This window comes from Eublepharis macularius, chromosome 12 (assembly GCF_028583425.1).
Source record: "Eublepharis macularius isolate TG4126 chromosome 12, MPM_Emac_v1.0, whole genome shotgun sequence".
Classification (NCBI taxonomy): Eukaryota; Metazoa; Chordata; class Lepidosauria; order Squamata; family Eublepharidae; genus Eublepharis; species Eublepharis macularius.
Window position 1 is genome coordinate 48885003 of NC_072801.1, and position 23842 is coordinate 48908844.

Sequence of the window (23842 nt, forward strand, 5' to 3'; positions counted from 1 at the left end):
TTTTGTCTCTTAATTTCTGCCCAGCAAACAGCTGTTAAAGACACAAGAATAGGGCAGGCTGGGCTTGGTTTCCTGGGCAGTTGGCAAGGCTAGCTGGACTAGAGACTAATTGCCACTGCGCTTCAGAGAAGAAAGAGTTGGGCATAGTGCAAAATCAGCTTTCTTCATGCCCCATAAAGAATGAAAGGGATAACCATAACTTTTCTGCAGAAACAGCAGTGAAATTTTAAACAAATAAGGTCTCAGAAATGAAATAATGTAAGTTAACCTTCCTCTCTTACCATTTTCCCAAAAAGGCAATGTGATGTAGTGGTTAGTGTATTGAACTAGTATCTGAAGAGACCCAGCTTCAAATCCTCACTTAGCTATGGAAGTTCGCTGGGTGACCTCCCACTCCCTACAGCCAATGTATCTCTGCATCTCCTGCCCTCAGGTCTAGTTGTGATCAGAATTTATCCTGCTGAAGTGAATCCAGGAATTGCCCATTGTTATTTGAAAAGGTCAAGGTTACGCACACTATTTGTTTATTTGTCTCTCTGTCATGGCAGAATCTGACTATTTCCTCCTGTTGTTTCTGTGGGAGGAAGATGTGACCCAGTGGAGTGTATAAAAACAACAGTGTGGTGTGCATTTTCCACTTCTATCAGATTCCCTAATTGAGAGAGAAGAAGAAAATGGCTTCTTCCATAGTCTTCCTTGCGGCTGCTTGCTATCTCCTGCCACTCCTTGCAGCATGGAAAGGTGAGTCGCATTCTCATGTCTCTCTTCTGGCTCCTTTTAGCTGGGTTAGCACCTCACTAAGACTCACTGATCTCCTGTAGCTGGCCATAGATTTAGATTTTCATGGCAGTTTTAAAATATTTTCATTAAAAAATAATACCCCCTAATATATATGGGAGGGAAGGCAGCCAAATCTCATCAGAGAGCCAGCATGGTCTCATGGCTCGAATGTAGGACTAGGACCGAGGACACCCAGATTCAGATCACCGTTGTGCCATGGAAACTTGCTGGGTGACCTTGGGCCATTCATACACTCTCACCTTAACCTACCTCACATGTTGTTATGAGGTCTAAGTGGAGGATAGGGGAACTACATGAGCATCTTTGAGTTCCCACTGGGGAGAAAAGCAGGATATAAATCAAGTAAAACATTTTAAAAATCTTTGAAGCTAAGCAGGATCAGTACTTGGAAGGGGGACTATCAAGGAAGGCTCTGCAGAGGCAGGCAGTGGCCAGCCTTTGGGTTTTCAGACTCCTCTACTGAAATGGGTGGGCAGGTTTAAAACAAAGGAAGGACTTCTTCACACCAGGCACTCCCAACTTATAGAAATCATTGCCACAGGATGGTATGTTAGCAACTAGCATAGGCTGTTTTTGAGAAGGATTTGATTACAACGTGAAGGCTATAATGCTAAAATTGCCCAAACTGCAGTCTTAGAAAGAGTGGAGCATTACTTGCCAAGATGTGGGGAATTAGTAGCACCATGCTGTGGCTCACTGGTAGAACATCTACTCTGCATGCAGAAAGTTCCAAGTTCAGTCCCTGGTGTATCTCCATTTAAGAGCATCAACTACTAGGTGTCGTGAAAGACCTCCGTTGGAGATCCTGGAGAACCACTGGCAATCAGAGTAGACACAGCTGACCTTAACAGACCAGTAGAAGGCAACTGAGCTTTATGTGCTCTGCTTGTGATCCTCAAGGAAGCCATAGCCAGTTACTGCCACTAGAAAGGAAGTTGACCTAGATGTGCTATTTTTTTGAACAACATGGCAGTTCTGACATTCTTGATTCGTCATTTATTTATACCCAAACCAGCCAGTTCTTTTGTGGATGACTGAGGCCAGAAATAGGAAAACTGGTCAGGGCAGCAAAGCAACTCCATTGACAAAAGACTGCAAAATGGGCTGAACAAAGTCTGGGATTCAAAAGCGGCAGATTGCTAACAATCTGCTCCTTAAATAAGACCAGGTGATTTTGGACCTTCCTGAACCTAGGAATAAATTCAGTTGAATAGAACTTCATAGGCATCTATGAAGCTTTTGCACGAGCCTCTGCCACAGTACGTTGGGCATATGTGACTACCATTATTGATGACATGATGCCCCAATAATTGCAGTGACCACATAATAATTGCAGTGACCGCATGTACAGGGTGGCCGCCATGGAGGTATCAGTAATGGCCCCTCCAGTGGACAGCTTCCCAGCAGTGCTCATGAGCCACTGAACTATTCCCAGAGGCATGGGAAGATAAAAGTCTTTTACCATTAAAAGAGGTGTAGAAGTGCATATTCCAGAAGGTGCAGTTTGTTGTTCAGAGGGAGAGGGATAAAAGTAGAAACCAACATCATCTCCTGTTTTACACAGAAAGGAACAAGAAAGGAACATCTCCTTTTCCTCTAACTACTTGTGATTTCAAGGCACAAAGCCCACCAGCTAGAGCCAATGGACCTTCCCACTTGTATTCCCTCAGGGTTTTTTTTTCATGTAGCTTCTGTTAAATATCCTTTCCACTTTGTTTCCTTTTCAGATACTCCAGACTGTGTCTTTCCCTTCTGGTACAAGGACCGATACTATACTGCATGCACCAGAGCTGGAGATGAACATGGGCAACTATGGTGTGCCACAACTGATAACTATGACAGGGATGGGGAAGGGAAGAGTTGTTCTACACAAGGTGACAGAATCCCATTTGAACCTCCACTACATGAGAGAATGAGTTGATTGGCATTTCCCCCCCCCCCATTTCATATAGACTCTGTTCTGGGCTGGAAGGAAATATCAGACATAAGAAAAGACAGCTTTCTTCTAAAAGCCTGAAACAGAAAGTGTCTGGAGTAAATTTTGGAAGCACCGCCCCCCCTCCCCCACAATACAAACCTGTTCTATCAGTGTGGGGGGGGGGAGCAGGAAGAGAGTTTTCAAACCAAGTTGATTCCCCCTCCCCCCACAGATTTAGTGATTTTGAGCATGAGAAAAGACATTCCAAAAATGTCATCAATAATTCTCTGTATTTGGGAAATTTATTTGTAGGAATGGAGGATGTAGGAATGGTGGGTGTATTTATTCAGAATATAAAACAGCAAGAGGTTTTGACTTGCTAAAAACTGTGGACACTTTCCCTTGACAATCACAATTATATGGAAACAAATGATTATATGATTAGTTTTTTTACTTCATAGTAGCAGGACAAAAAAAAACAAGCCAATAAATTAACCTGGTTTTAAGATTAGGACAGGTTATGAAAAGCCAAGAGCATCCTTCTCCTTTTTCTGAGGGGCATCTCAGTTCAGTGGTGGGCTGCACACACCTTTGGTCCATGAGACAAAACACCTCCTCTCCCAGATCTTATTCTGGAGAGCTGCTGTGGCTCACTCTTCATAGTTTTGACCAGGGCTTTTTTTCTGGGAAAAGAGGTGGCGGAACTCAGTGGGTTGCCCTCAGAGAAAATGGTCACATGGCTGGTGGCCCCGCCCCCTGATCTCCAGACAGAGGGGAGTTGAGATTGCCCTCCATGCCGCTGGAGCGGCGCGGAGGGCAATCTCAACTCCCCTCTGTCTGGAGATCAGGGGGAGGGGCCACCAGCCATGTGACCATTTTCAAGATGTTCCGGAACTCCGTTCCCCTGCGTTCCCCCTGAAAAAAAGCCCTGGTTTTGACACAAGGCTATGGTTGTTTCTGTAATGAACCACATGTTTTAAAAGCTGAGCATGGGAAGCGGCAATGGTCTAACGCTATATTTTTCTTTGCCCTTTTTTGAGAGGAGTTGCTTCTAGAATTTGGGTTGGATCCAGCTTTTCCACACAGTTTTATCCAATTTTCCTCTGTTCTACAGCCTTTGTCAAAGAGCCCTTGGCTATTGTCCACAATGAGCCCCACTGTAACCTTTTTTGAGTGGTCAACAGGAATTCTTCCTTCCTTTTTCACCAGTAGAAAAATGGGTCCTTTCTTTCCCCTTTTCTCTGACTGGAGACCAGAGATGAGTCCTCTGAGTCATTGTATGCTCCAAAGTGGCTTTGCTCCCTATAGGATCTAAATTGTTTGTGGTCTTTTTTCCCCTGCCCTTTTCAGCACAAAAAATGTATTTGAAATATAGCTGGAGAATTTCTTACAGAGGTAGCTGGTAAAGGGTAAACACCAGAGATGGGCACAAACCGAAATATGAACCAAAGTTCATCACGAACCGGGCCAGTTCGTAGTTCACAAACCAGTGTTTCATCAGAGCCCATTTCTGACAAACCGCCCCAAACTTTTAGGCTGGTTCATTTGGTTTGTTTTTCAGCTCATCACTGGAGACAGCCTGCCACAGATCAATCAGTTTCCTAGGCAATGGGGAGAAGGGGTGGGCTTTCTGCAGACTTTCTGCTGCCCTGGAAGTGACGTTTTCACGAACCAAATAGACCGGTTCGTGAACCGGGACAAGTTCATGAAAGTTCATGGTTTGTGAAACGCGATGAACCACGAACTGCATAGTTTGGTATTTTCCTGGTTTATGCCCACCTCTAGTAAACACCGCGTTTCCCTTGCCACTTCTTTCCTCATCTCTCAATTGCTCCTCCTACAGTGGTTTCTTTAAAACAAGAAAGGCAGATTTAACTCCCAAGATGCACATTTCTAAGCAAATGTAGTGATTTCCTTCAGTTTCAGGAGGAAAGCAGGTGTAATTTCCCTCAATAATTGGGTGGATGCAGGGCTTTTTTTCTGGGGAAAGAGGTGGTGGAACTCAAGTGGGTTGCCCTCGGAGAAAATGGTCATATGGCTGGTGGCCCCGCCCCCTGATCTCCAAACAGAGAGGAGTTTAGATTGCCCTCTGCGCCACTGAGCGGTGTGGAGGGCAATCTAAACTCCCCTCTGTCTGGAGATCAGGGGGCGGGGCCACCAGCCATGTGACCATTTTCAAGATGTTCCGGAACTCCGTTCCCCCGCGTTCCCCCTGAAAAAAAAAGCCCTGGGTGGATGTAACCGTATTCCAAGCAGCCTTCCTCCAATGCAAGAGCCAAAGTGAAAGGTGGAGTATAAATATTTTGATAGATAAATAAACTTTGTTCAGTACTAGGATCTCCTTTAGGTTTAAGACAGTAGTTGCATCAGAGACCCAGAAAAAAAGGCAACAATTCCCTAGGCTCCCTCCTTTTAAATTGCTTAGGTGAAACTGTTCTATTGATATTTATTTTTACCAGTACTACCTGTGAGGACTCCAGTTCAAGGATTTAGGGAAAACTGATACAAAATCCCTTAGGCAGAAGCAGGGCCTACACTCAGTGCACTTTTTTCCCTAAAGGAAAGTAGAAAAAGGATGGAAACAAGTTATGAAATATAAATAATATACATAAGCTCTGATCTTGTCCTCTCTCTAGAGTATGGAGGTAATTCTAATGGAAATCCCTGTGTCTTCCCCTTCTCATATCTGGGAAAGATATACTACACCTGTACCACTAAATTTTCAGATAAGCCCTGGTGTGCCACAACAGGCAGCTATGATAAAAACAGGAAATGGAGCTACTGTTCTGACTTGAGTAAGTATACTGATTCTGACTCTAGAGTTGTTGCAAGAGATTCAGCTGTAGATTAAGCACAATGAGGAAGCTTTTTAACATTAACCAGAAATGTTCCTTCAGAGAGCCAATGTACAACTCTAGCAGGAGTCTTGGATGAAGACTGGGGAGACCCACTCCACCCTGACGCTTGCTGGCTGATTACTGGCCAGTCACTAGGGCTGCCACTGGCCTCTCACTGGTCCTTTCCGCTCAGCACACTTTAATCTGGCACCTCTGCATATTCACGCCGATCAGCGCCGAATCAACTTGGGCTCCCAGTATTCTGCTCTGCATGATCTCGAGGTGATTTGGTGTCTGCTAATGAGTTGAGATATGTCTGTTTGAAACTGCCTTTGTGGGGGTTGGAGCTGACGTCACTTTTTTTTCTTAATTTTTATGCCTGTGTTGTAACGTTGCAATGTTGGAGCTCACCCCCCCCCCTGTCCCTCTATTTGCTGATTGGGCCATCCTGTGCCCACTGGTGACGCAATTGGTGGTGGAGTTCTGGGGGGAAACATCTCCTTTTTGTGCTTGTTCCATTCCCCCCCTCTCTTTTAAAGCCAGGAAAGAGTCATAATGTTCATCCCTCCTGGTTGTAAAAGCCAGGAAAGGGTTAAAATGCGCTTGGCTTCCTCCCTCCCAGCTATAAACACACTTTCTCATTTATTTATTTTTAAAGCCAGGGAAGAGTGCTCCCCCCTGCTTTGTTTCTCAAAGGGCTGTACAAAATGGTCCCTCCCTCCCTGGCTATTCACACACATCTTTAGTTTTTTTCCTCTTTGGCATTAGGAGAATCCTGAAACACACCAGTGTGTGCATAGTTGGCAGGGAGGAAGCGAATGGAGCATCAGCCTTTTAACCCTTCCCTGGCTTTTAAATCCAGGAGGGAGGAAGCGAATGAGAGTGTATAGCTGTAGTCAGGAGGGAGGAAGCGAATGGAGCATCAGCCTTTTAACCCTTCCCTGGCTTTTAAAGCCAGGAGGGAGGAAGCAAATGAAGCAGCATCGTTACGACTCTTCCCTGGCTTTTAAAAAAAAATGGTAGTGCATAGCCAGGAGGGAGGAAGCGAATGGAGAATTGGCCTTATGAACCTTCCCTCACTTTTAAAGCCAGGAATGAAGATGCAAATGAAGCAGCGGCCTTATGGTTTTACCATAGAGTACCCAGCAATTCTGAGAGCTACTCTATGCCACTTCTGGATTACCTCAGAAGTGACATAGTGGTGCACATGATGACATGCCCCCTGCACACCCTGGTGACCCTACCAGCCAGTCTCTCTCAGCCTGACCTACCTCATAGGTTGTCGTAAAGTTAAAATGGCAAGGAGGGGCCTGCAGACCTGAACTCCTTTGGAAGAATAGCAAGGTAAAAATAAGATATGTTTGTTGCATTTTAAATCCTACCTTTCAGCCAAAAATTGGCTCACAAAAGCTGCCCCGGTGCAGCTTCTCTAGGGGGACCTTTATCTCTTGAAGCTCCACAGAGGCCTTCAGGATCTGTTTTTACCTCTGCACCTCTACTCTGTGAAACCACTTCTGCAGCTCCAGGGTCTCCTTGTTACAGTGCATGTGGCTTTTGAATATGCAGGTCCTATGATCCCCAGGATAGCCTTAGGTTGGGGCAGGATCAAAGGAGACCGCTTCTTCCTTTTCTTCCACTGGAAAAGGTGGTTGGACGGAGCCCATTAAGTGGAATAAAACCCTAGCAAATCTAAATCCAAATACAGAAAACACACATATGGCATATCTGATCACAACAAAGAATCTAAATGTTTCAGTGTTTGAAATGTTTGCTGCCTTGGGGACCCTGATTTGTGTGGGAAGGTCTTTCACATCACCTGTTACCTGATCCCTTTTAACTGGAGATGCTGGCAACTGAATATGGGACTGTCTGCATACCAAGCAGATGCTCTGCACCTGAGAGCCAAACGACATGTATATGATTCGTGAATGCACTTACACGAGTTTCCTCGTTGCTTTCCTGTTCACTCACACAATGCGGCTACACTGCACTCGATCCCGTGCTTGGATTGGCATGTGTTTTTTCCTCATTCCTCCCAGACGAGAGACGGTATCCCATGAAGCATCTTCTCTTCGTGCACGCTCAAACTTTCCTCTGCAGCTTTTCTGAGAGGGAGACTTGTTTACTCAATTGGACGTATTGGGAAAAAAACCCACTGGGTTTCCTGGGTGGGGGCTGAAAATGGGGGTTCCACACCTCTGCTGAGATCTTGCAGCTCAGCCTACCAGGAAGGGGGGGCATCTGTGCAAAGGGGGGTGGGCAATAACCATGTCAGAAGCCACAGCAGCATTTCTTGCTGTCAGCCAGAATCAACTCTTTACTGCCTGTTTGTCCTCAGCCACCTGCCATCTCCATTATCATCTATGGGGAAAACTATGGGGGCTATCCAGGGCAATGGGGGTGGCATTTTGCAAAATAAATCTACAAAAATTTCAGGGGACCAACTTCTAACTATCCTCTAAACACCTCCCAAATTTCAGGGAGATTGGACCTTGAGGAGGTCAGTTTGAAGCTCCTCAAAGTAGGTGCCAGCAGCCACCCCATTTTTTACTATTGTGAAGAGAAAATGACAGGACCTGGGGAAACCCAGGGATCATGCCTTTCCCGGGGTTCAATCTCTCTGAAACTTGGGAGGTCTTTAGGGGACAGATAGAACTAGCTCTCCTGCAAATTTGGTGGATTTTGCTTGCAAAATGCCACCCTATCTCCCTAGATAGCTCCCCTAGTTTTCCCCACAGGGAATAATGGAGATCGAAGGTGGCTTGCTCAGATGCTTATCTGTGTTGCCATGATCTTTATTCCAACCTCCTCCTTATCCTGACCGAAGACGCTGCATGAAGAGGAGGAGGAGGAAGTTAAGAGGGAAGGAGGGTGCAGGAAGGAGGAGTAGGGAGGTGACAACGTCAACTAGAAAACGGGAGAATATAAAACTTGCCAGATTAAAAGCAAAACAGTTCAAGTGTAAGCTGGATCTAAGGGCAACAAGAGGGGAGAGGGAAGCTGCTCAAAATACACGCTCTGCAATGGTGACTCACTGATTATGACTATGGATACTTGAAACTGCAACTACACCAGTTACCTGACACGTGCATTGATTAGGGCTACAGGACATGTGTTCATCAGGGGTAAAATGGACATGGGCAGGAAGGAACAGACATGATTCTAGACAAGCTTGACCTCGTGTAATTGGTCTCGTCTAGTTTGGCTGTTAGCCACAGCCTCTCCCCTTGCAGTGGGGCTTTCAGTTTGCTCTGAATTCTAAAGGCCCAACAACCACTGGATATTCACATAAAACAGAACAAAATTTGAGTATGGTAAGTCATGTTACTCTGCTGGGGTGATGTGCTAGGAATCCTAGATTCCTAGAATTGGATGAATTCTAGAGCTTCATCTTGATGTAATGATATCACTTCTGGTTTGAGCTGTAACTGACATTATGGAATTAGTGCAATACTGATTGGCTCTCCCATTTTTCTCCACCAGGCCAGCAAATGGCAACAGGGGACTAGAGTGGGAGACCTGGCAGTCTGATTCCAGTGGCGCCTTTCTCTTTGTCAGATACCAGCTTATACCTTGGAAAACTGTGTTGGTGTTGGAGGTGCTACTAGACTCAAATTTTGCTCTGATACTAAAGACTAATAGCTTAATACCTACCTACCTAAATGATAAAACAGAGTTTCTGAGTGGGGCTTAAAAGAGTATGGAAGCAGTTGGCAGTGTCAAGCTTGCTTATCAACAATTGGAAAAGAACTTGGGCAGAGAGCTGCGTAGTGCCTAGTGGACAAGTAAAGAGAAGGGCACTGTCTCTAGCAACTCTTTTTTGTGCTGTGTGTGGCCAAGTTAAGCCTGTGTTTCAGTTTCTCCTGCTGGAATCATATGGAACCTAAAACACTGCACTTCAATCCCAGTCAAATCAGACACAGGTGCCTTATGACAGGGTGCAAGTGTGGGATTGGGGAAGAACCAAGAGTTCCCTCTCACTTTTCTCCGTCTCTTCCAGGACAAGTTGGTGAACCATGCTACTTTCCATTCATCTATCAAAACCGCTCTCATACAACTTGTATATCAGAGGGCTCAGCTGATGGGGAGCCCTGGTGCTCTGTCACCGAAAACTATGATTTGAATGGCAGGAGGATTTCTTGTAAAGATTCAGGTAGGAAATGCAGAAGAGAATCTAATAGTGACTCAGGCAATGCTTTGGATCATATGAGTTGGTGGGCATGGGAAGAAATATTCAGTGTTATGGAGCAGAAATATCTCTTTCTTCCCCAAATGGACTGTTTAGTTACCCTGATCTCTGCAGTATTCTGTTTTTACACGGAGTCTCCCTCTTCCATCATTTTCTCTATTTCTTTTAAATAATTTTGGAACTGCTTTCATTAGAAGAATAGACTTCCCTTCTCTATTTGTTTTAATATTTGGACTTTTGATATTATCCAAATGTTTTAGTTTTCTGCCATTTGTTTTTGTGGCCTTTATGGATTCTATAAACTGTGGCCCAGGTTAGCACATCACCAAGAAAGTCCAGGTTTGCTATGCAGAGGCAGGCAATGGCAAACCGCCTCTGAATGTCTCTGGCCTAGAAAAACCTATGCAGGTCATCATAAGTCCGCTGCAACTTGATGGCACTGTCATACCATGGTTTTTGAAAATTTCCTCCTTTCCTTCCAGAAAAAGAGTTTATAAGTATTGTAATAATGATTTACTGTTTCTTTTAAACACTGTTAAACAGTTTTTCTTTTGAAATTTGACCCATGACAGTGAATTATAATAACTGAATCAAAAATGTTGCAATAAAATCACATCTTACAGGAAGACTAAAACCTGACACAGATGAACTATCACAGGTAACATGGTTCTTCACTCTCAAATGCCCTTCCCTGAATAGCTTGGTTTTACAGAGCCACTTAAAAGCCAGGAGGGTAGGAACTTGTGTAAGAGTCAGATAGATGCTGCTGAGGGTTTTCTTAGGTAAACATAGTATAACTTTATTCAAACAAGTTGGTGGGAGGGAGGGAGAGAAAGAGAATCAGAGCTACCGATGTCATTTATAGCCATGTGAGGCTCTCCCTTGCTCTCCCCTGCCTTGGTGGGTTCATCTGTAGCATCATTGACCAAGCGGGTCCTGGCTGGGTGACCCGGGTCTCAGGAAAAGAGCGTGGGGTGGGCAATGTCGCTCAGGCGTCCCTCACTGCTCTCTTGGCTATGCTCTGGTCTTGCTCTGCTCTCTCCTTAAAACTTCTCCTCTCCACCCCTGCTTGTGGGTGGACTTCCTTTTTATCCCTTCACCATTCCCAGTCTCCACCTCCTAGTCCCGCCCCCAACAACATAGCCGCTCCCCTGGCTGCCTTAGGTAGCCATACCTGTGGTCACTCTGCTGCTAGCCTCTCCTGGCTATTTCCAACCCCTTCTAGCCTGCCTGCTGGTGTGCTGGGCTGCTGCACTTCCCCTGCCTGCCTCTGTGTTGGGGTGTGGCCCAGTGCCGCCTTCGCCACCATCGATCGGCTGCTTGCAGTGGTGCTGGCTGGCTGTCTCTGCCTCCTGTACCATTTCCCTTGGCTGGGAAGTGGTAGTAGTTAGGACCCAGGAGCTGCCACCCAGCCCACCTCCTGCTGCTGCGGCCTTGTCAGGGTTCCCTGCACCTGGAGCTTCCTGGGTGTTCCTGGCCATTGTTAGTGCCTCTGTTGCCTGTCCCATCGTCACTGGGTGAGTGCTAAGGGTGGTGGGACAGGACTGGGGGGGCTGTAAGCCTTGTTTTGGGGGTGTGTAACCCTGGGAGGGTTCCCAAGTCTGACCTGGTTGTGAGTTCCCTAAGTGATGTCACCACACCGGCCACACAGCGACACCACTTCTGTAAGTGATGTTGTTGGGCTGGCCGTGGGAGCACTCCTGCACTTGGCACAGACCTGATTTGGCCTGATTGGGGCCCAATTCAGCCCCAAACAAAGCACGGGGATGCTCCTGTGGCTGGTGCGATGGCGTCACTTACGGAAGTGATGTTGCCGTGCTGGGTGGGAGCACGTGCACGGTGCCCGCTCCTGAGGTGCCTGCCAGTGGCAGGCAAGCTCCAGGAGCTTGCCCTCTCACGCCAATCACCCAGTGATCAATGGATGAGGGAGCAAATCCCTGGGAGTTTGCCTGCCACTGGCAGGCACCTGGGAACCCTAGTCGCGGGACAAACCACTTGCCCAGAATCAGCTTATCCAGAACCTTAAATAAAACCTGGTCTGGAACTATTATAAAATATGAAACAGACTTCTGAATGTTACAGGGGCCACCACAGAAAAGGCCCAAGACCAGGGCCTATTCCACACGGCTTACCTGAAGCCATGACGTTGCACCACGTTGCGGATCATGCCGGGAAAAACGCGAAATACCGTGTTTTCTCATGCGAGTTTTGCGTGATGTCGCACAAAACTCGTGCGAGAAAACGCGATATTTCGCGTTTTTCCTGGCATGATCCACAACGTAGCGCAACGTCCCGGCTTCAGGTAAGCCGTGTGGAATCGACCCAGGCTATGGCAGATTTTACTTGCTTAACAGGAAAAGTTGTTAAGATGACAGTGCCTGGGGAGGGTGGAGTTTGGAGAGGAGAGGGAACTCAGTGTTGCTGTGATGGCGCTTTAGAACTTCTGTTTCTTATAGACTTTATCTTGTACCATACAGTTGGCCCTTCAAAGCTGCCATTTCCCCCACAGGAACTGATCTCTGTAGTCTGGAAATCAGTTTTAATTCTGGGACTGCTCCGGGCCCCTTGATAACCCTAAGGAAAGACGGCCTTGTATGCTTATATATATATATATATATATATATATATAGAAAATGTTTTAATATCACTTAGATCAACTTCCATGATGGCTGGACGGTTTCCATATGGATCCTTGGAGTTGCCAGTCTCCAGGTGAGGCCTAGAGTTCTCCTGGAATGAGAACTGCTCCCCAGTTCACAGAGACCAGTTCCCCTGGTGGAAAGGCAGCTTTGTGGGTGAACTCCATGCATCACATCCCTGCTGAGCTCCATCCCATTCCCAACCCCTGCCCTCCCCAGGAACTGCTCCCAAATCTCCAGGAATTTTCCAAGCCAGAGCTGGCACCCCTACTCCTGATGTTCCTGAAAGCAGAACTCAGCTGAACATGGCTACCTCTTGTCCTACCGCAGCAAGTCTTTCTTCATGCCATCTTCCCTCTGTTTCCTTATCAGATCCCAGGCCCTGCTATTTTCCATTCAAATACGAGGACAGATTTTACTGTTCGTGCACCAGGAAAGGAACTACTGATGACCACCTATGGTGTTCCACAACCCCAGACTATGACGAGGACAGTCAATGGAAATCATGTTTTCTTCAAGGTAGGGGAGGATGCCTGCCAGTGACAAGACTTTGCTTTGGGGGAAGGAAACACTTGGGATTGACAGTTGATGGCTGGCACCTGGTGGGAGACTTCGAGGGGGGTAGGTACATGGGTGTGCTCTTGTCTCAATTGCACAATGTCATTTCCCATCATGCCACTCCTGGATTCAGAGGACACTCTATGGTTTTAGCTGGAGCTAGGGTTGCCCACCAACACTCCAAGCAGAGGCAGAAAAAGAATAAAAATGCTGCTGGCCTTTGTACTGGTGTATTGCTGCCAGGTAGAACTCAGAAGTAACAATGGCTAGCTTATGGTTAAATGGGTAAAATAAGGCTAGCTCTATGGTAAAATAATAGAGTTTCCAGTGATTTCTAAAGCTACCAATTGTCATTTCTAGGTTGTACCTGAATGGGACGTAGTGACGTTGGCAATCTCACTAACATCATATACCCCCGTTCCTGACCCCAGCAACTCTTACTGGTTGCCAGGCTGAGCCTGGCCACCCTAGCTAGAGTGGTATGACATCATAGAGCACGATGACATCACTTCTGGGTTCAGCCTGGAAATGACATCATGCTGTCAACACATTTTGACACCCCCGATGGCCTACCAACCTGTAGCAGGGCTTGAGGGTTTACCACTGCAAGATCTGCTGCAGCAGGAAATCTGGCTACCCTAGGAATGTCTCAACTTGAAGACGGCCAATCATAATGAAATGCTGCTACTTCTACTATTGGTGGTATTCACAGTGTGCCAGGCACTGCACAGAACAATAAAATATGTTCCTGAACTTAAGAAGAGCCATGCTGGAACGAACTACTTATGTACATAATAAACCAATAGCTGAATTTTGGGGAAAATGGAGGGATTTCTTTGATTACTTAGGCCAGAACTAACATTAATTAAGGTAACTTAGTATAACTTAGCATAAAGATAAAAAGGGCCATTTCCACACGGCTTACCTGTGCTTGTAACGTCCCGGTAGATCACACAAAAAACGCAGAAGATCGCGTTTCCTCGCGTGAGACTTCTGCGACGTCGCATGACACTGTGCAAATCTCGCACGAGAAAACACAATCTTCCACATTTTTTGCGCGATCTACCGGGACGTTACGAGCACAGGTAAGCCATGTGGAAACGGCCAAGATGAAACACGGAATGATTAGTAAAATAGTTGATATTAAATTTTGTATAAATAACCAAGGAGAGGGAAGGAGATTTACAACACAATTAAGTTCTGTTATTAAAAAAAAATTATATTTTTATCATTTTAAGTCAATTTTAAATGTAGCGCTTGTTTAAGTCATAAATTAATTTTAAATGTACTATCTGTATAAGTCAGTAGAAGTTTCAAATTAATTTCAACTACTGCTTGTATAACCTTTATTATGCACCTTCAATTGTCATATACAATTTTTTCTTTTAAATAAAAACTTCTATAAAAAAGAAAAAGAAGAGCCACGCTGGATTAGGCCAAAGGCTCATCTGGTCCAGCACTCTGTTCACACAGTGGCCAACTAGCCGCCTCTAGGAAGCCCACAAGCTGGATGGCTGCAACAGCGTCCTCCCGTCTGTGCTTCCCAGCAATGGATATAAAGCTGCGTACGGCATCTCGCCCTGGAGGGTGTAGAGATCATCAGATAGCCCCATCTGCCAAGAATTTTTCTAGCCTTCCCAGTTGTCAGCCATACCACATCCTGTGGCAGTGAGTTCTGCAAGTTAACTATGCTCTGTGTGAAGAAAGATTTCCTTTTATCTGTCCAGAACTCCCACTCATCAGATTCAGTGGACGACCCCTTGTTCTAGAGAGGCAGAAATGCTTCTCCCTGTCCATTCTCTCCACACCACACATAATTTTATAGAATTCTATCATGTCTCCCCTTACTTGCCTTTTTTCTAAGCTAAACAGCTCTAAGCGTTTTAACCAGTCCTCACAGGGCAGGTGATTATTTTGGTTGCTCTTTTCTGCACTTTTTCAAGCTCTGCAATATCCGTTTTCTGGTGCAGTGACCAGAACCATACACAGTATTCCAAGTGTGGTCTCATCACAGATTTGTATAAGGGTGCTATGATAGCAGAAATTTTATTCTCTATTCTTTATCTAATTATGGCCAGCATGGAATTTGCTTTTGTTACAGCAGCCACACACTGGGATGACAGTTTCATTGAGGTATCCACTAGTATCCTGAGATCTCTTTCTTGGTCTGTTGTTGTCAGCTCAGATCCCAACAGTGCATATATGAAGTTGGGTTTTTAGTCCCAAGATGCATCACTTTATACTTCCTCATGTTGAATCTCATTTGCCATTTTAATGCCCATTCCCCTAGTTTGGAGAGATCCTTTTGGAGCCGTTCGCAATCTAAATAATTTGTTGTCATCTGCAAACTTGGCCACTTTATGCCCCCCCCCAACTCCAGGTAATTTATGAACAAGTTGAAAAGTACTGGTCCCAGTACAGATCCCTGAGGGATCCTGCTGCTCACATCCTTCCATTGTGAAAACTGACAATTTATTCCTACTCTCTCTGATTCCTGTTTTTTAGCCAATTTCCCATGACTGTGGAGTTTGCTCAGGAGTCTTTGGTGAGGGACTTTGTCAAAAGCCTTTTGGAAACCTAACTAAGCCATGTACTCATTCCTATCCACATGTTTCTAGAATGGATCATTACATCACATATAAAGTCTAGGCTAGGCACTGATAAATAATGGGACCCGTGTTAATGAAAGCCAGTGAATGTTGTGTGGGGAAGCAAGAAGTGGGCAAAATAAAGGAAAGAGTGGACAAGATTCAGCACTGTAGCTGGAATTGGATTTCCAGTCAGGGGAAGGACGTTCCTCCCTCTCTATGGCTTGGTGGATGTGTGCAAAAGCTTCCAAGTTTAATTTCTGGCATCTCCAGCACAGGGTTGGATCCAGCCTAGAGGTGCAGGAGGGCTCCCACTGATCCTTCCCAGTCCCCAAATGCTGCTTGAATGAGCAGCAAGAGAAAATGGGCAGGGAGAAATGGCATAGCACATTTCCATCCCCAAAACAGGAGGTGATGCTTTAGGAATCCAAACACCTGGCTGGATTCCTAGAATGTCTCAGCAAAGTGTTGGCATCACATCCAGTTTGGGGCAGGGGTGGGTGGGAATTGACACTGTGCATTGTGCAGGTATAAGTCTGGGAGTTCTGCAAGCCTAGAATTGCCAATGTCCAAGTGTTGGCTGGAGATGTCCTAGGATTACTACCAATCTCCAGGCAACAGGGATCAGTTCCCCTGGAGAACATGGCTACTTTGGAATGTAGACTCTATGGCATTACATCCTGCTAAGGTCTCTCCCCTCCACAAACCCTGCCTTACCCAGGCTTCACACCCCAAATCTCCAGGAATTTCCCAGCCTTGAGCTGGCACTCTTTGCAGGCCTCAGAGCCAAGCTACAAGTGACAAATTACACTTGAATGGCAAGTGAACAGACTCACATGTATTCCTCCCTGTTCACTTGCCATTCACTTGCGCTCCACTTGACCACATAGTGCCGGTCAAGTGCCATTCAAGTGTAATTTGTCACTTGTAGCTTGGCTCCCCGTTGGAGGCTGGAAGCTATACTTTGAATCTAGACCATTTAAATTCCTTTCACAATGCTGTTTGGAGCAATCAATCTAATCTCTACTTTCTGTGATTTTTGTCTCCTCACATCTCCAGAATATGGAGGGAACTCTCATGGTGAGCCCTGTCACTTTCCCTTTTTCTACAAGGAGGAAATCTACCATAACTGCACCAGTGAGGATGAGCCAACTGGGAGACTGTGGTGTTCTACAACATCAAGCTTTGATAACAATGGGAAATGGGCATTCTGTGCTGATGGAGGTAGGAGGATTGGGATGCCATTATTAACTGCCAGCACTGAGACCTGAGGTGGGGTAATAGGAAAGAGGCTGGGAGCAGACCAAGGTTGCTTTTACACGAGGGCAATTCCATGTTTTGGCCAAGGGTCTCTGCCTCTGCATGGGGAAGTTCTTTCCACTTGCGTCCCCTACCCCCCCCCCCCCCCGGCAGGCTGTTTGCCAGTTTTTTTTTAAATTAGGAAAGATTGACCAAAAATGAGGAAACTGGCCTTGGAACTGGTAAGAAACCCAGGAGGGAGACCACTGGATGACTGTTGTTAGCAGAATTGCATAGTAAGCAGAGAAACGTGGGGTGTGGGAGCCTGCATTGCAAAGTGTGCATGGGAGAGAGAAACAAACTTGAGGCAGTGAGGCGGGGGCCGGAGGGGGTGCCGGGGGCAGAGGCGCATGCCATGCCGCTGCTGCTGCCACCTCATGCCCCTGGTTGGGTGCAGCAGCTGCAGGCCAGGGATGGCAGGTGGCCGGGGCGGTGTGTGGAGCGCGGGCGGCCTCCTTGTGCCACCCCAGACACCTGCTTGCCAATGGCCCCGACGTCACTGCGTGATGACATCTTCATGTGATGACATCATCACACAGTCTGGGGGCACGCATGCGCAGTAACCCTGGTGCCAGGGTTGTTCAAACCTGTACCCTGCTGTGAAGCTCACTGGGTGAATTTTGGCCAGTCAGTTTCCCCCCTCAGCATAACTTCCTTTATAGGCTTCTTTAGAGGTTAAAATGGAATGAAGGGGAACTGTGTGTGCCCCTCTGAGCTCCTCAGAGACCAGCCTGCACCTGCCTCCCTTCCCTATCAGTTACTAGGGGTGTACATAACAGAAAAAATGAGCCAAAATATACACAGAACTCACTGGTTTGGCTCATTAAAGCAGCTTCTGGAATGCTGAACAAAATCTGGGAAAGTAAATTGTAACAAGTCCCTCCTGCCAAAAAGTTTGTGTGTTTCGGTTCGGTTCGTATGTTCTAGCAGTAGGCAGGCACTGGGCTCACCTTGCAGGGCAGCAGTTTGTTTTCCTGAACAGAGCCAATCAGATCCCAAGGGGAGAGAGACTGTATGTTATTAATTAGCTCTGTTGGTTGAGAGGGGGAATGAGATCAATGCGCATGAATGCATCTCCTCCACCTTGACCCTGTAACTACCTGGGAACTGGCATTCTCTCCCTCCCTGCCAATCAGGTCCTCACAAGGGGAGTCCCCTCCCTTCCTATCAGTGTTAAAAACATTGGGAAGAGGGACTTTAATCATAGGCTGCACTTCAAAAGACACTTTCCCTGGGAGTAATCACTGTTGAATAACATGGGACTTACACCTGAATAGACCTGTTTAAGATAGCTTCTGTAGTCTTTCAGGGCTCTCTCTTTTTCTGAGTCAAATGGCAAATGTGTGCCTACTCCCCCCTTTTCAAAAACAGTCCTGTTTGACACCACAGCAAAAGGAAAACTTATGGGGAAAACATAGGTCTGTTTGAGTGGATGGGTGGATTCAGCCAATGATTCTGCCTGCCTGCCTGCACTTGAGCAATGCAATCAATACGTGAAGGTAAGAATTCCAGTATATCCCACAAATGCCAAGACAGTGACCTCCAAGTCCAATTATCCAGCGCTCTTTCGCTGGATAATTGGACTTGGAGGTCGCTGTCTTGGCATTTGTGGGATATACTGGAATTCTTACCTTCACGTATTGATTGCAATGCTCATGGATTGATGAACTTTATCAGTTGGACTTGTATGTATATTGATGAACTTTACCAGTTGGATTGGAATGAATATTGATTGACCCTTTTGTTATATGTACTGACTATTGTTTGCACGATATTAGCACTTTGCACTTTTAAAAAATACAAACATATAAAAATTTCTTAAGAGATTGTGGAACCTTGTCGTTCCTATACACCGGAGTTTTTTGTAGCTCTTGGTTTATGTATCCGGTGGTGCCCATCCAAGGTCAGGCTTGCACTTGAGCAATGGCAAAGATTGGCAGCGAGAACACCCCGTTTTGCAGCAGAATGCTCAGCTTCGACAGGAAGGATTTGGATTTGCCCCTCATTGTGGGAACAAAACTACAAAAAACAAGGAAACATGAAACTGTAACAGCAGAATGCAAAGGTAATAAGTTATTGGCACTATAGAAAAAGAAAAAAGTGAGCATGAAGCAGGCTTGTTTTTAATGTTGCTGCACTGCAGTTGTTGGAGCACTCTCCTACTTGGGAACGCCCTGCTGCCACTGCTCCACCTGCTGACACTTGCCTTCTGTGGGTCCATTGTTGTGTGCGTGTGTTATTGTGCTTGGGGAAAACTCAGTGGTTCAGTGGTTTAAACTACAAGGGAAACTAATGGCTGATGCATTTTTCGTGAAAGCAGGTGCGCCAGAGCCTCAATTTTGAACCCCTTGGAAAAGAACAGCACGAGTTTGCACATGTAGGGCCAATGCATGTGTAATGGATCAAAACTTATGAAAACGAAAACCCATCAGATCAACTGGCACTGGCCAATCTGAAACAAACAAGAAATGAAACAGGATTATTCCAGAACCCCCCCCAGAACCAAAACTGAAATAGAAACTTTCATGGTGCGCACCTCTACCAGACTAACCATCCCTGTGATGAAACAGGAGAGGGAATAATTATATACGTTGCCCTGAACTCTTTGTAGAAAAGATGATCTAATACATGGATAAACGGGATATGCACATGTGTTCCAGTGATGTCCCTTTCACTCTTTCTCTCTATCCTCTCCGCAGTCTTGCCAAATAATACGACATGCGTCTTTCCTTTCACGTACAAAGGTGTTTCTTACTCATCTTGTACAAAAAAAGGGTCATGGAGGAAGAAATTCTGGTGCTCTCTGACAAGCAACTATGATGTCAACCATATGTGGAAATACTGTGACTCCACAGGTAGAAGAAGCAGAGGAATTGAAGAGTGCCAAAGTTTATACTTATCTTTTGAACAGACATTGGAAGAGTATAAAAGTGGGAGGTGACTCTGAAGGGTTAGAATGAACTTTAATTCTTTTTTCCCCAGTTGACTGGGGAAATGATCACCCTGTGCGATATTCTGGTTTGGATCCAGCTAGCTTTTCCGCGGGTGAAAAAAGAAGGAGGGGCCTCTTTGAATACCCCAAAAAACTAGATTGGGGATGATAGGACCTGCATGGACAAAAAGCTGTGTGGGATGGAGGACTGCAGTAAGGAGGGAAATGGGATGAGATCAAATTAAAAAAAAACTGGCTGTTTTTACATTTGTTTATTTATTTATGTCATTTATAGTCCACCTTTCTCACTGAGACTCAAGGTGGATTACACAGTATGAGATTAGTACAATCAGTATCAAGTACATTTCAATACAGTATCCAGGACATTTCCGTATTCTCCCATAACTTTTGTTTTTTCAAAAAAACTTTTTATTTTTATTTTCTCTAGGTGTGGAAAGTGGATGTTCAGATCAGTCATAAGTACTTATCTCTACTTACTTTATCTGCAAGGTAAGTATTTTCACATCTCCCCATATTCCTTGTCTATTTAGTACACAAGCACTCTACCCTTCTTGCTCCACTCATCAGCCCTGTAGCTCACTGTGCTCACTATATTTAACAGTGATTTGAATACCTGAAAGAGCAGTCCTACCTCCAGCTAAAAGAGTTGCAGTAATATCAGATGAAGCAACAGGAAAAACAAGCATCTTTCATTTGCACGCTATAGGCAAAATTAGATTAATAACAAATGTCATACCCTGCCTTTGTCCCTAGTGGGGGCCTAGAGTGACTTACATTGTTCTTCTTTTCTGCATTTCCTTCTTACAACAACACTATGAGGTAGGTAAGTGTGAGAGGGTATTAATGATGACCTAGGGTTGGCAGCCTCGATTACCTCAAAAGCAGGGGATGAGGGGAAACTAGAAACTGTGGGGGCCTGATCCATTTCCTTGTGAGTGCTCTGGAAGCCCTGATGATGTCATTTCCATTTGAAAAATGGAATCGACAGGGTTTCAGCAAAGGCAAAATGGGCCCCAAACATAGCATTTTTGCTATGCTTGGGACTGATCTGGTCCCGCTGAGACACCATTGATTCAGGTTTTCTACTTGAAGTGTGTCATTGGGGCCTCCACAACATGAACATGCATCATTTCGCCGCATGCTCTGGTGGCTCCCAGTCTGCCCCCCAACACTATCCAGGTGAACAGGGCTGGGCAGAAGATCCCACTCCCATCACAGGGCTGGCATCCCTAGACTGAGAAAAATTCACCTAGCGAGGTTCTCTGGTAGAGATGGGCACGAACCGCATTACGAACATGAAAAACCCATGAAATTGGTGATCGTGCGATTGCGATCCGGTGGTTCGTGATTGTCCTCGTCCAACGAACCTGCGTTCGGAAGAAGGCTTGTTCAGTGCTTTCGGACATGGTTCAGGAAGCCAGACAGTCAGGTGCCAACAATCAATTCCCCTGGAAATGGAGCCAGGGTAATGCCTGAACTCTGTCTGCACTCCTTCTGTCGCCCTGGAAACCCAAATCGAAGCCCAGCTTACCTTGATCGGCAGGTCTTCCTTCCAACCACGGAGTTGCAAAGCGGTTACAAGTTGGGAGAAGACACCCAGGGGAGGGAAGGGGAAGGGGGTGTTCTGTAGCCATGGGCACTCCAATCTCATCCCTGCAAACCCTAATAGGCAGCTCTGACGGCCAAACACAGACCTCCAGCGTTGCTCAATGGGACCTGTGCTTATAAATAGCCGTGGGCTCCCAGGCTGGGTTTCATTTTCTGCAAGCAGTGGAGTGGGACAGAGCTCTTGCTTGCCACTTGCTAGCCTTTGGGGAGACAGACTGAGGGCCAAGCTACACATGACGAATGACACTTGAATGGCAAGTGGATTGAGTGGAGGGCAAGTGAACAGGGAGAAATACACTTGCTGTTCAAGTGTCATTCGTCATGTGTAGCTTGGCCCTGAGAGTATAATTGAGCTTGGATTTTTGTGGGAGTTTCCTGGAGGCCTTGGATTGGAGAGGGTATAACTCCAAGATCCCTTTTGCAATCTTGTCCAAACTTGGGTGATGGCTGTAGGAGAGCCTGCAAAAAACTCCCTGGGAATATGGGCTCTCTAAGTGCCACGGGGGCCGTTCCGCACCCCACGATCCATGAACCGGGAACCGGTTCGGCAATGGAAAATGTTCGTTATGGTTCGCGACCTCGGGATTGTCATCGGCACCGAACCACAAACCGCAAAGTCGTTAAAATTTTTTAGTTCGTGCCCATGTCTATTCTCTGGTCCAGGTCGGGCAACTGGTTCTCTTACACCGCAGTCCAACACTGTTATTTTGAGAACTTTGAATCTGGTAATGGTCCCTTATTGTAATGTATAGTTACGTTAGTATGATCCCTGAGGAGAAAAGCCTTTGCTTTAGAGTTTTATGTTTCACTTGTTATTAGGGTTACCAGGTCTTCTTACCCTCCCAGTGTAAGGGACGGGGGGGCACTTACCTTTTCACCACTTCCATCATGCTGCTTGCTCCTGCGCAAGGACGTCACTTCCAGGAAGTGACATCATTGTGCAGGCATGCAGCAGCAAGTGCACTTCGCAGCGGGACAATTTGGGCCCCAGTTGGGCCCGATTTGGCCCATTTGGGGCCCAAATCAGCCTGCTGTGAAGCCCAGGAATGCTCCTGGGATGGCGCAATGATGTCACTCCTGGGAAGTGATGTAGTCATGCTGCATCGGGAGCTTCCCTGGGAGGCCCATTCCCACACCTTTCTCCCCCTTGGCCAGGTAAGAAGTGGCAGGGGGTGGAGGGTGAATGGGGATCCTTACTTGGGATCCTTACTTGTTATATTGCTTGCTGGCTTTGGCTAGTTATGGCTGGCCTATATTCCAGGTAGGCTTGCCATCCCCTGGCTGCAGGTGGGGGATCTGTTCATCAGTGCATCTGATGAACTGAGTTCTAACTCACAAAGCTTATGTTTGGAGTGAATTTTGTCTCTAAGGTGCTTCTGGGCTTTTGTTTTATTTTGCTGCTACAAACTAACACAAAAGCCAATCTAGGATTATCAACACTAGGTTAGATCTTACAATCCTGCTGTTAGACCCTAAAATTCTTTTCTATCAAATTGGAGTCAATTTGAGTTGAGTCTTTCCCTTATAGAGATAGAGTTATCTTTTCCTCTTAAGAATATGTTTTTCTCCATTTAAAGGAAGGTTTAGCAGAAGTAAGTAATGAATTCAACATATGGAAGGGAGTTGCATGATCTTCTCAGCTTAACCTCTTTCATGGGGTTGTTGTGGAGATAAAGGGTGGAGGAAACCGTGTCTGAGCTCACTTGAGAAAATGTGGGATAAAACCCCCAAATTAATACATTTAAGTAGGAAGGCTTCTTTGCATAAAGCTAGATGGCTCTCTCCTTAGAGTCCTGTGGGCCACTCACATCATTGGACATGATCCATGGCTGTCAGACATATGTGAAAAACCAGTTTTTGTTTCTTCCTAGGTTATTGGACCGATGTCCTGGACACTTGTGATTCCAATGATGCTAATTCACAAATGGGATGTGTCTCACATTCCTCTAGTTCTACCCTGTTTCCTTCTATGCCATTGATAGGAATAAAATCTTTCTCATATACTGCCATGCTCTAGACTCTATGGGTTTCATATGGGCCCTGCTCACCATGGACCCTGAAAACAGATGTGCAGCAGCTCCGAAGAAGAACGTGTACCAACAGTGTACATTCAACCCACCCAGCTTTTTCACTGCATCACACTCAATTGTCCTCCTTATTACATACCCTATCCCACACATCTTTTGTCCATGCAGATCCCATGACACCCAGCAGAGTCTTTTTATATGGTCACAGGACACTTCGTTCTTTTTCACTAGCACCACCCACTGCTTCTATTTCCCACCACCATTCCCTACAAAGCCCATCTTCTTTTATTTTGTCCATTTTTCTTTGCCCTTCAGTGGTGCCAGTATGACTGCATTAAAATATAACTTCTTGACATGAAAGGGAGCTCAGATATCGTACAATTGGCAATAATCATCTCTTATTTGTTCACATGCAAACCCCAGAA

The 23842-nt window shown here is 45.9% G+C and overlaps 1 protein-coding gene across 1 annotated transcript; it reads left to right on the forward strand.

The window, feature by feature from the left end:
* Positions 1 to 669: 669 nt before the first annotated feature.
* LOC129338417 (epididymal sperm-binding protein 1-like) lies at positions 670 to 23395 on the forward strand. The gene is made up of 9 exons (XM_054992633.1): positions 670 to 741; positions 2529 to 2675; positions 5356 to 5514; positions 9557 to 9709; positions 12757 to 12903; positions 16590 to 16754; positions 19529 to 19684; positions 20210 to 20271; positions 23262 to 23395. Exons 1-8 carry the CDS (start codon positions 675 to 677, stop codon positions 20239 to 20241), a joined length of 1026 nt encoding a protein of 341 aa, XP_054848608.1. The 5' UTR covers positions 670 to 674; the 3' UTR covers positions 20242 to 20271; positions 23262 to 23395.
* The last annotated feature ends 447 nt before the right edge of the window (positions 23396 to 23842 follow it).

Excerpts from the sequence above, each read along its gene's own strand:
- LOC129338417 (XM_054992633.1), top strand. The coding sequence starts at position 675 with ATGGCTTCTTCCATAGTCTTCCTTGCGGCTGCTTGCTATCTCCTGCCA. Across the intron at positions 742-2,528 it reads ACTCCTTGCAGCATGGAAAG|ATACTCCAGACTGTGTCTTT; the intron begins GTGAGTCGCATT and ends TTTCCTTTTCAG. Across the intron at positions 16,755-19,528 it reads GGCATTCTGTGCTGATGGAG|TCTTGCCAAATAATACGACA; the intron begins GTAGGAGGATTG and ends TCCTCTCCGCAG.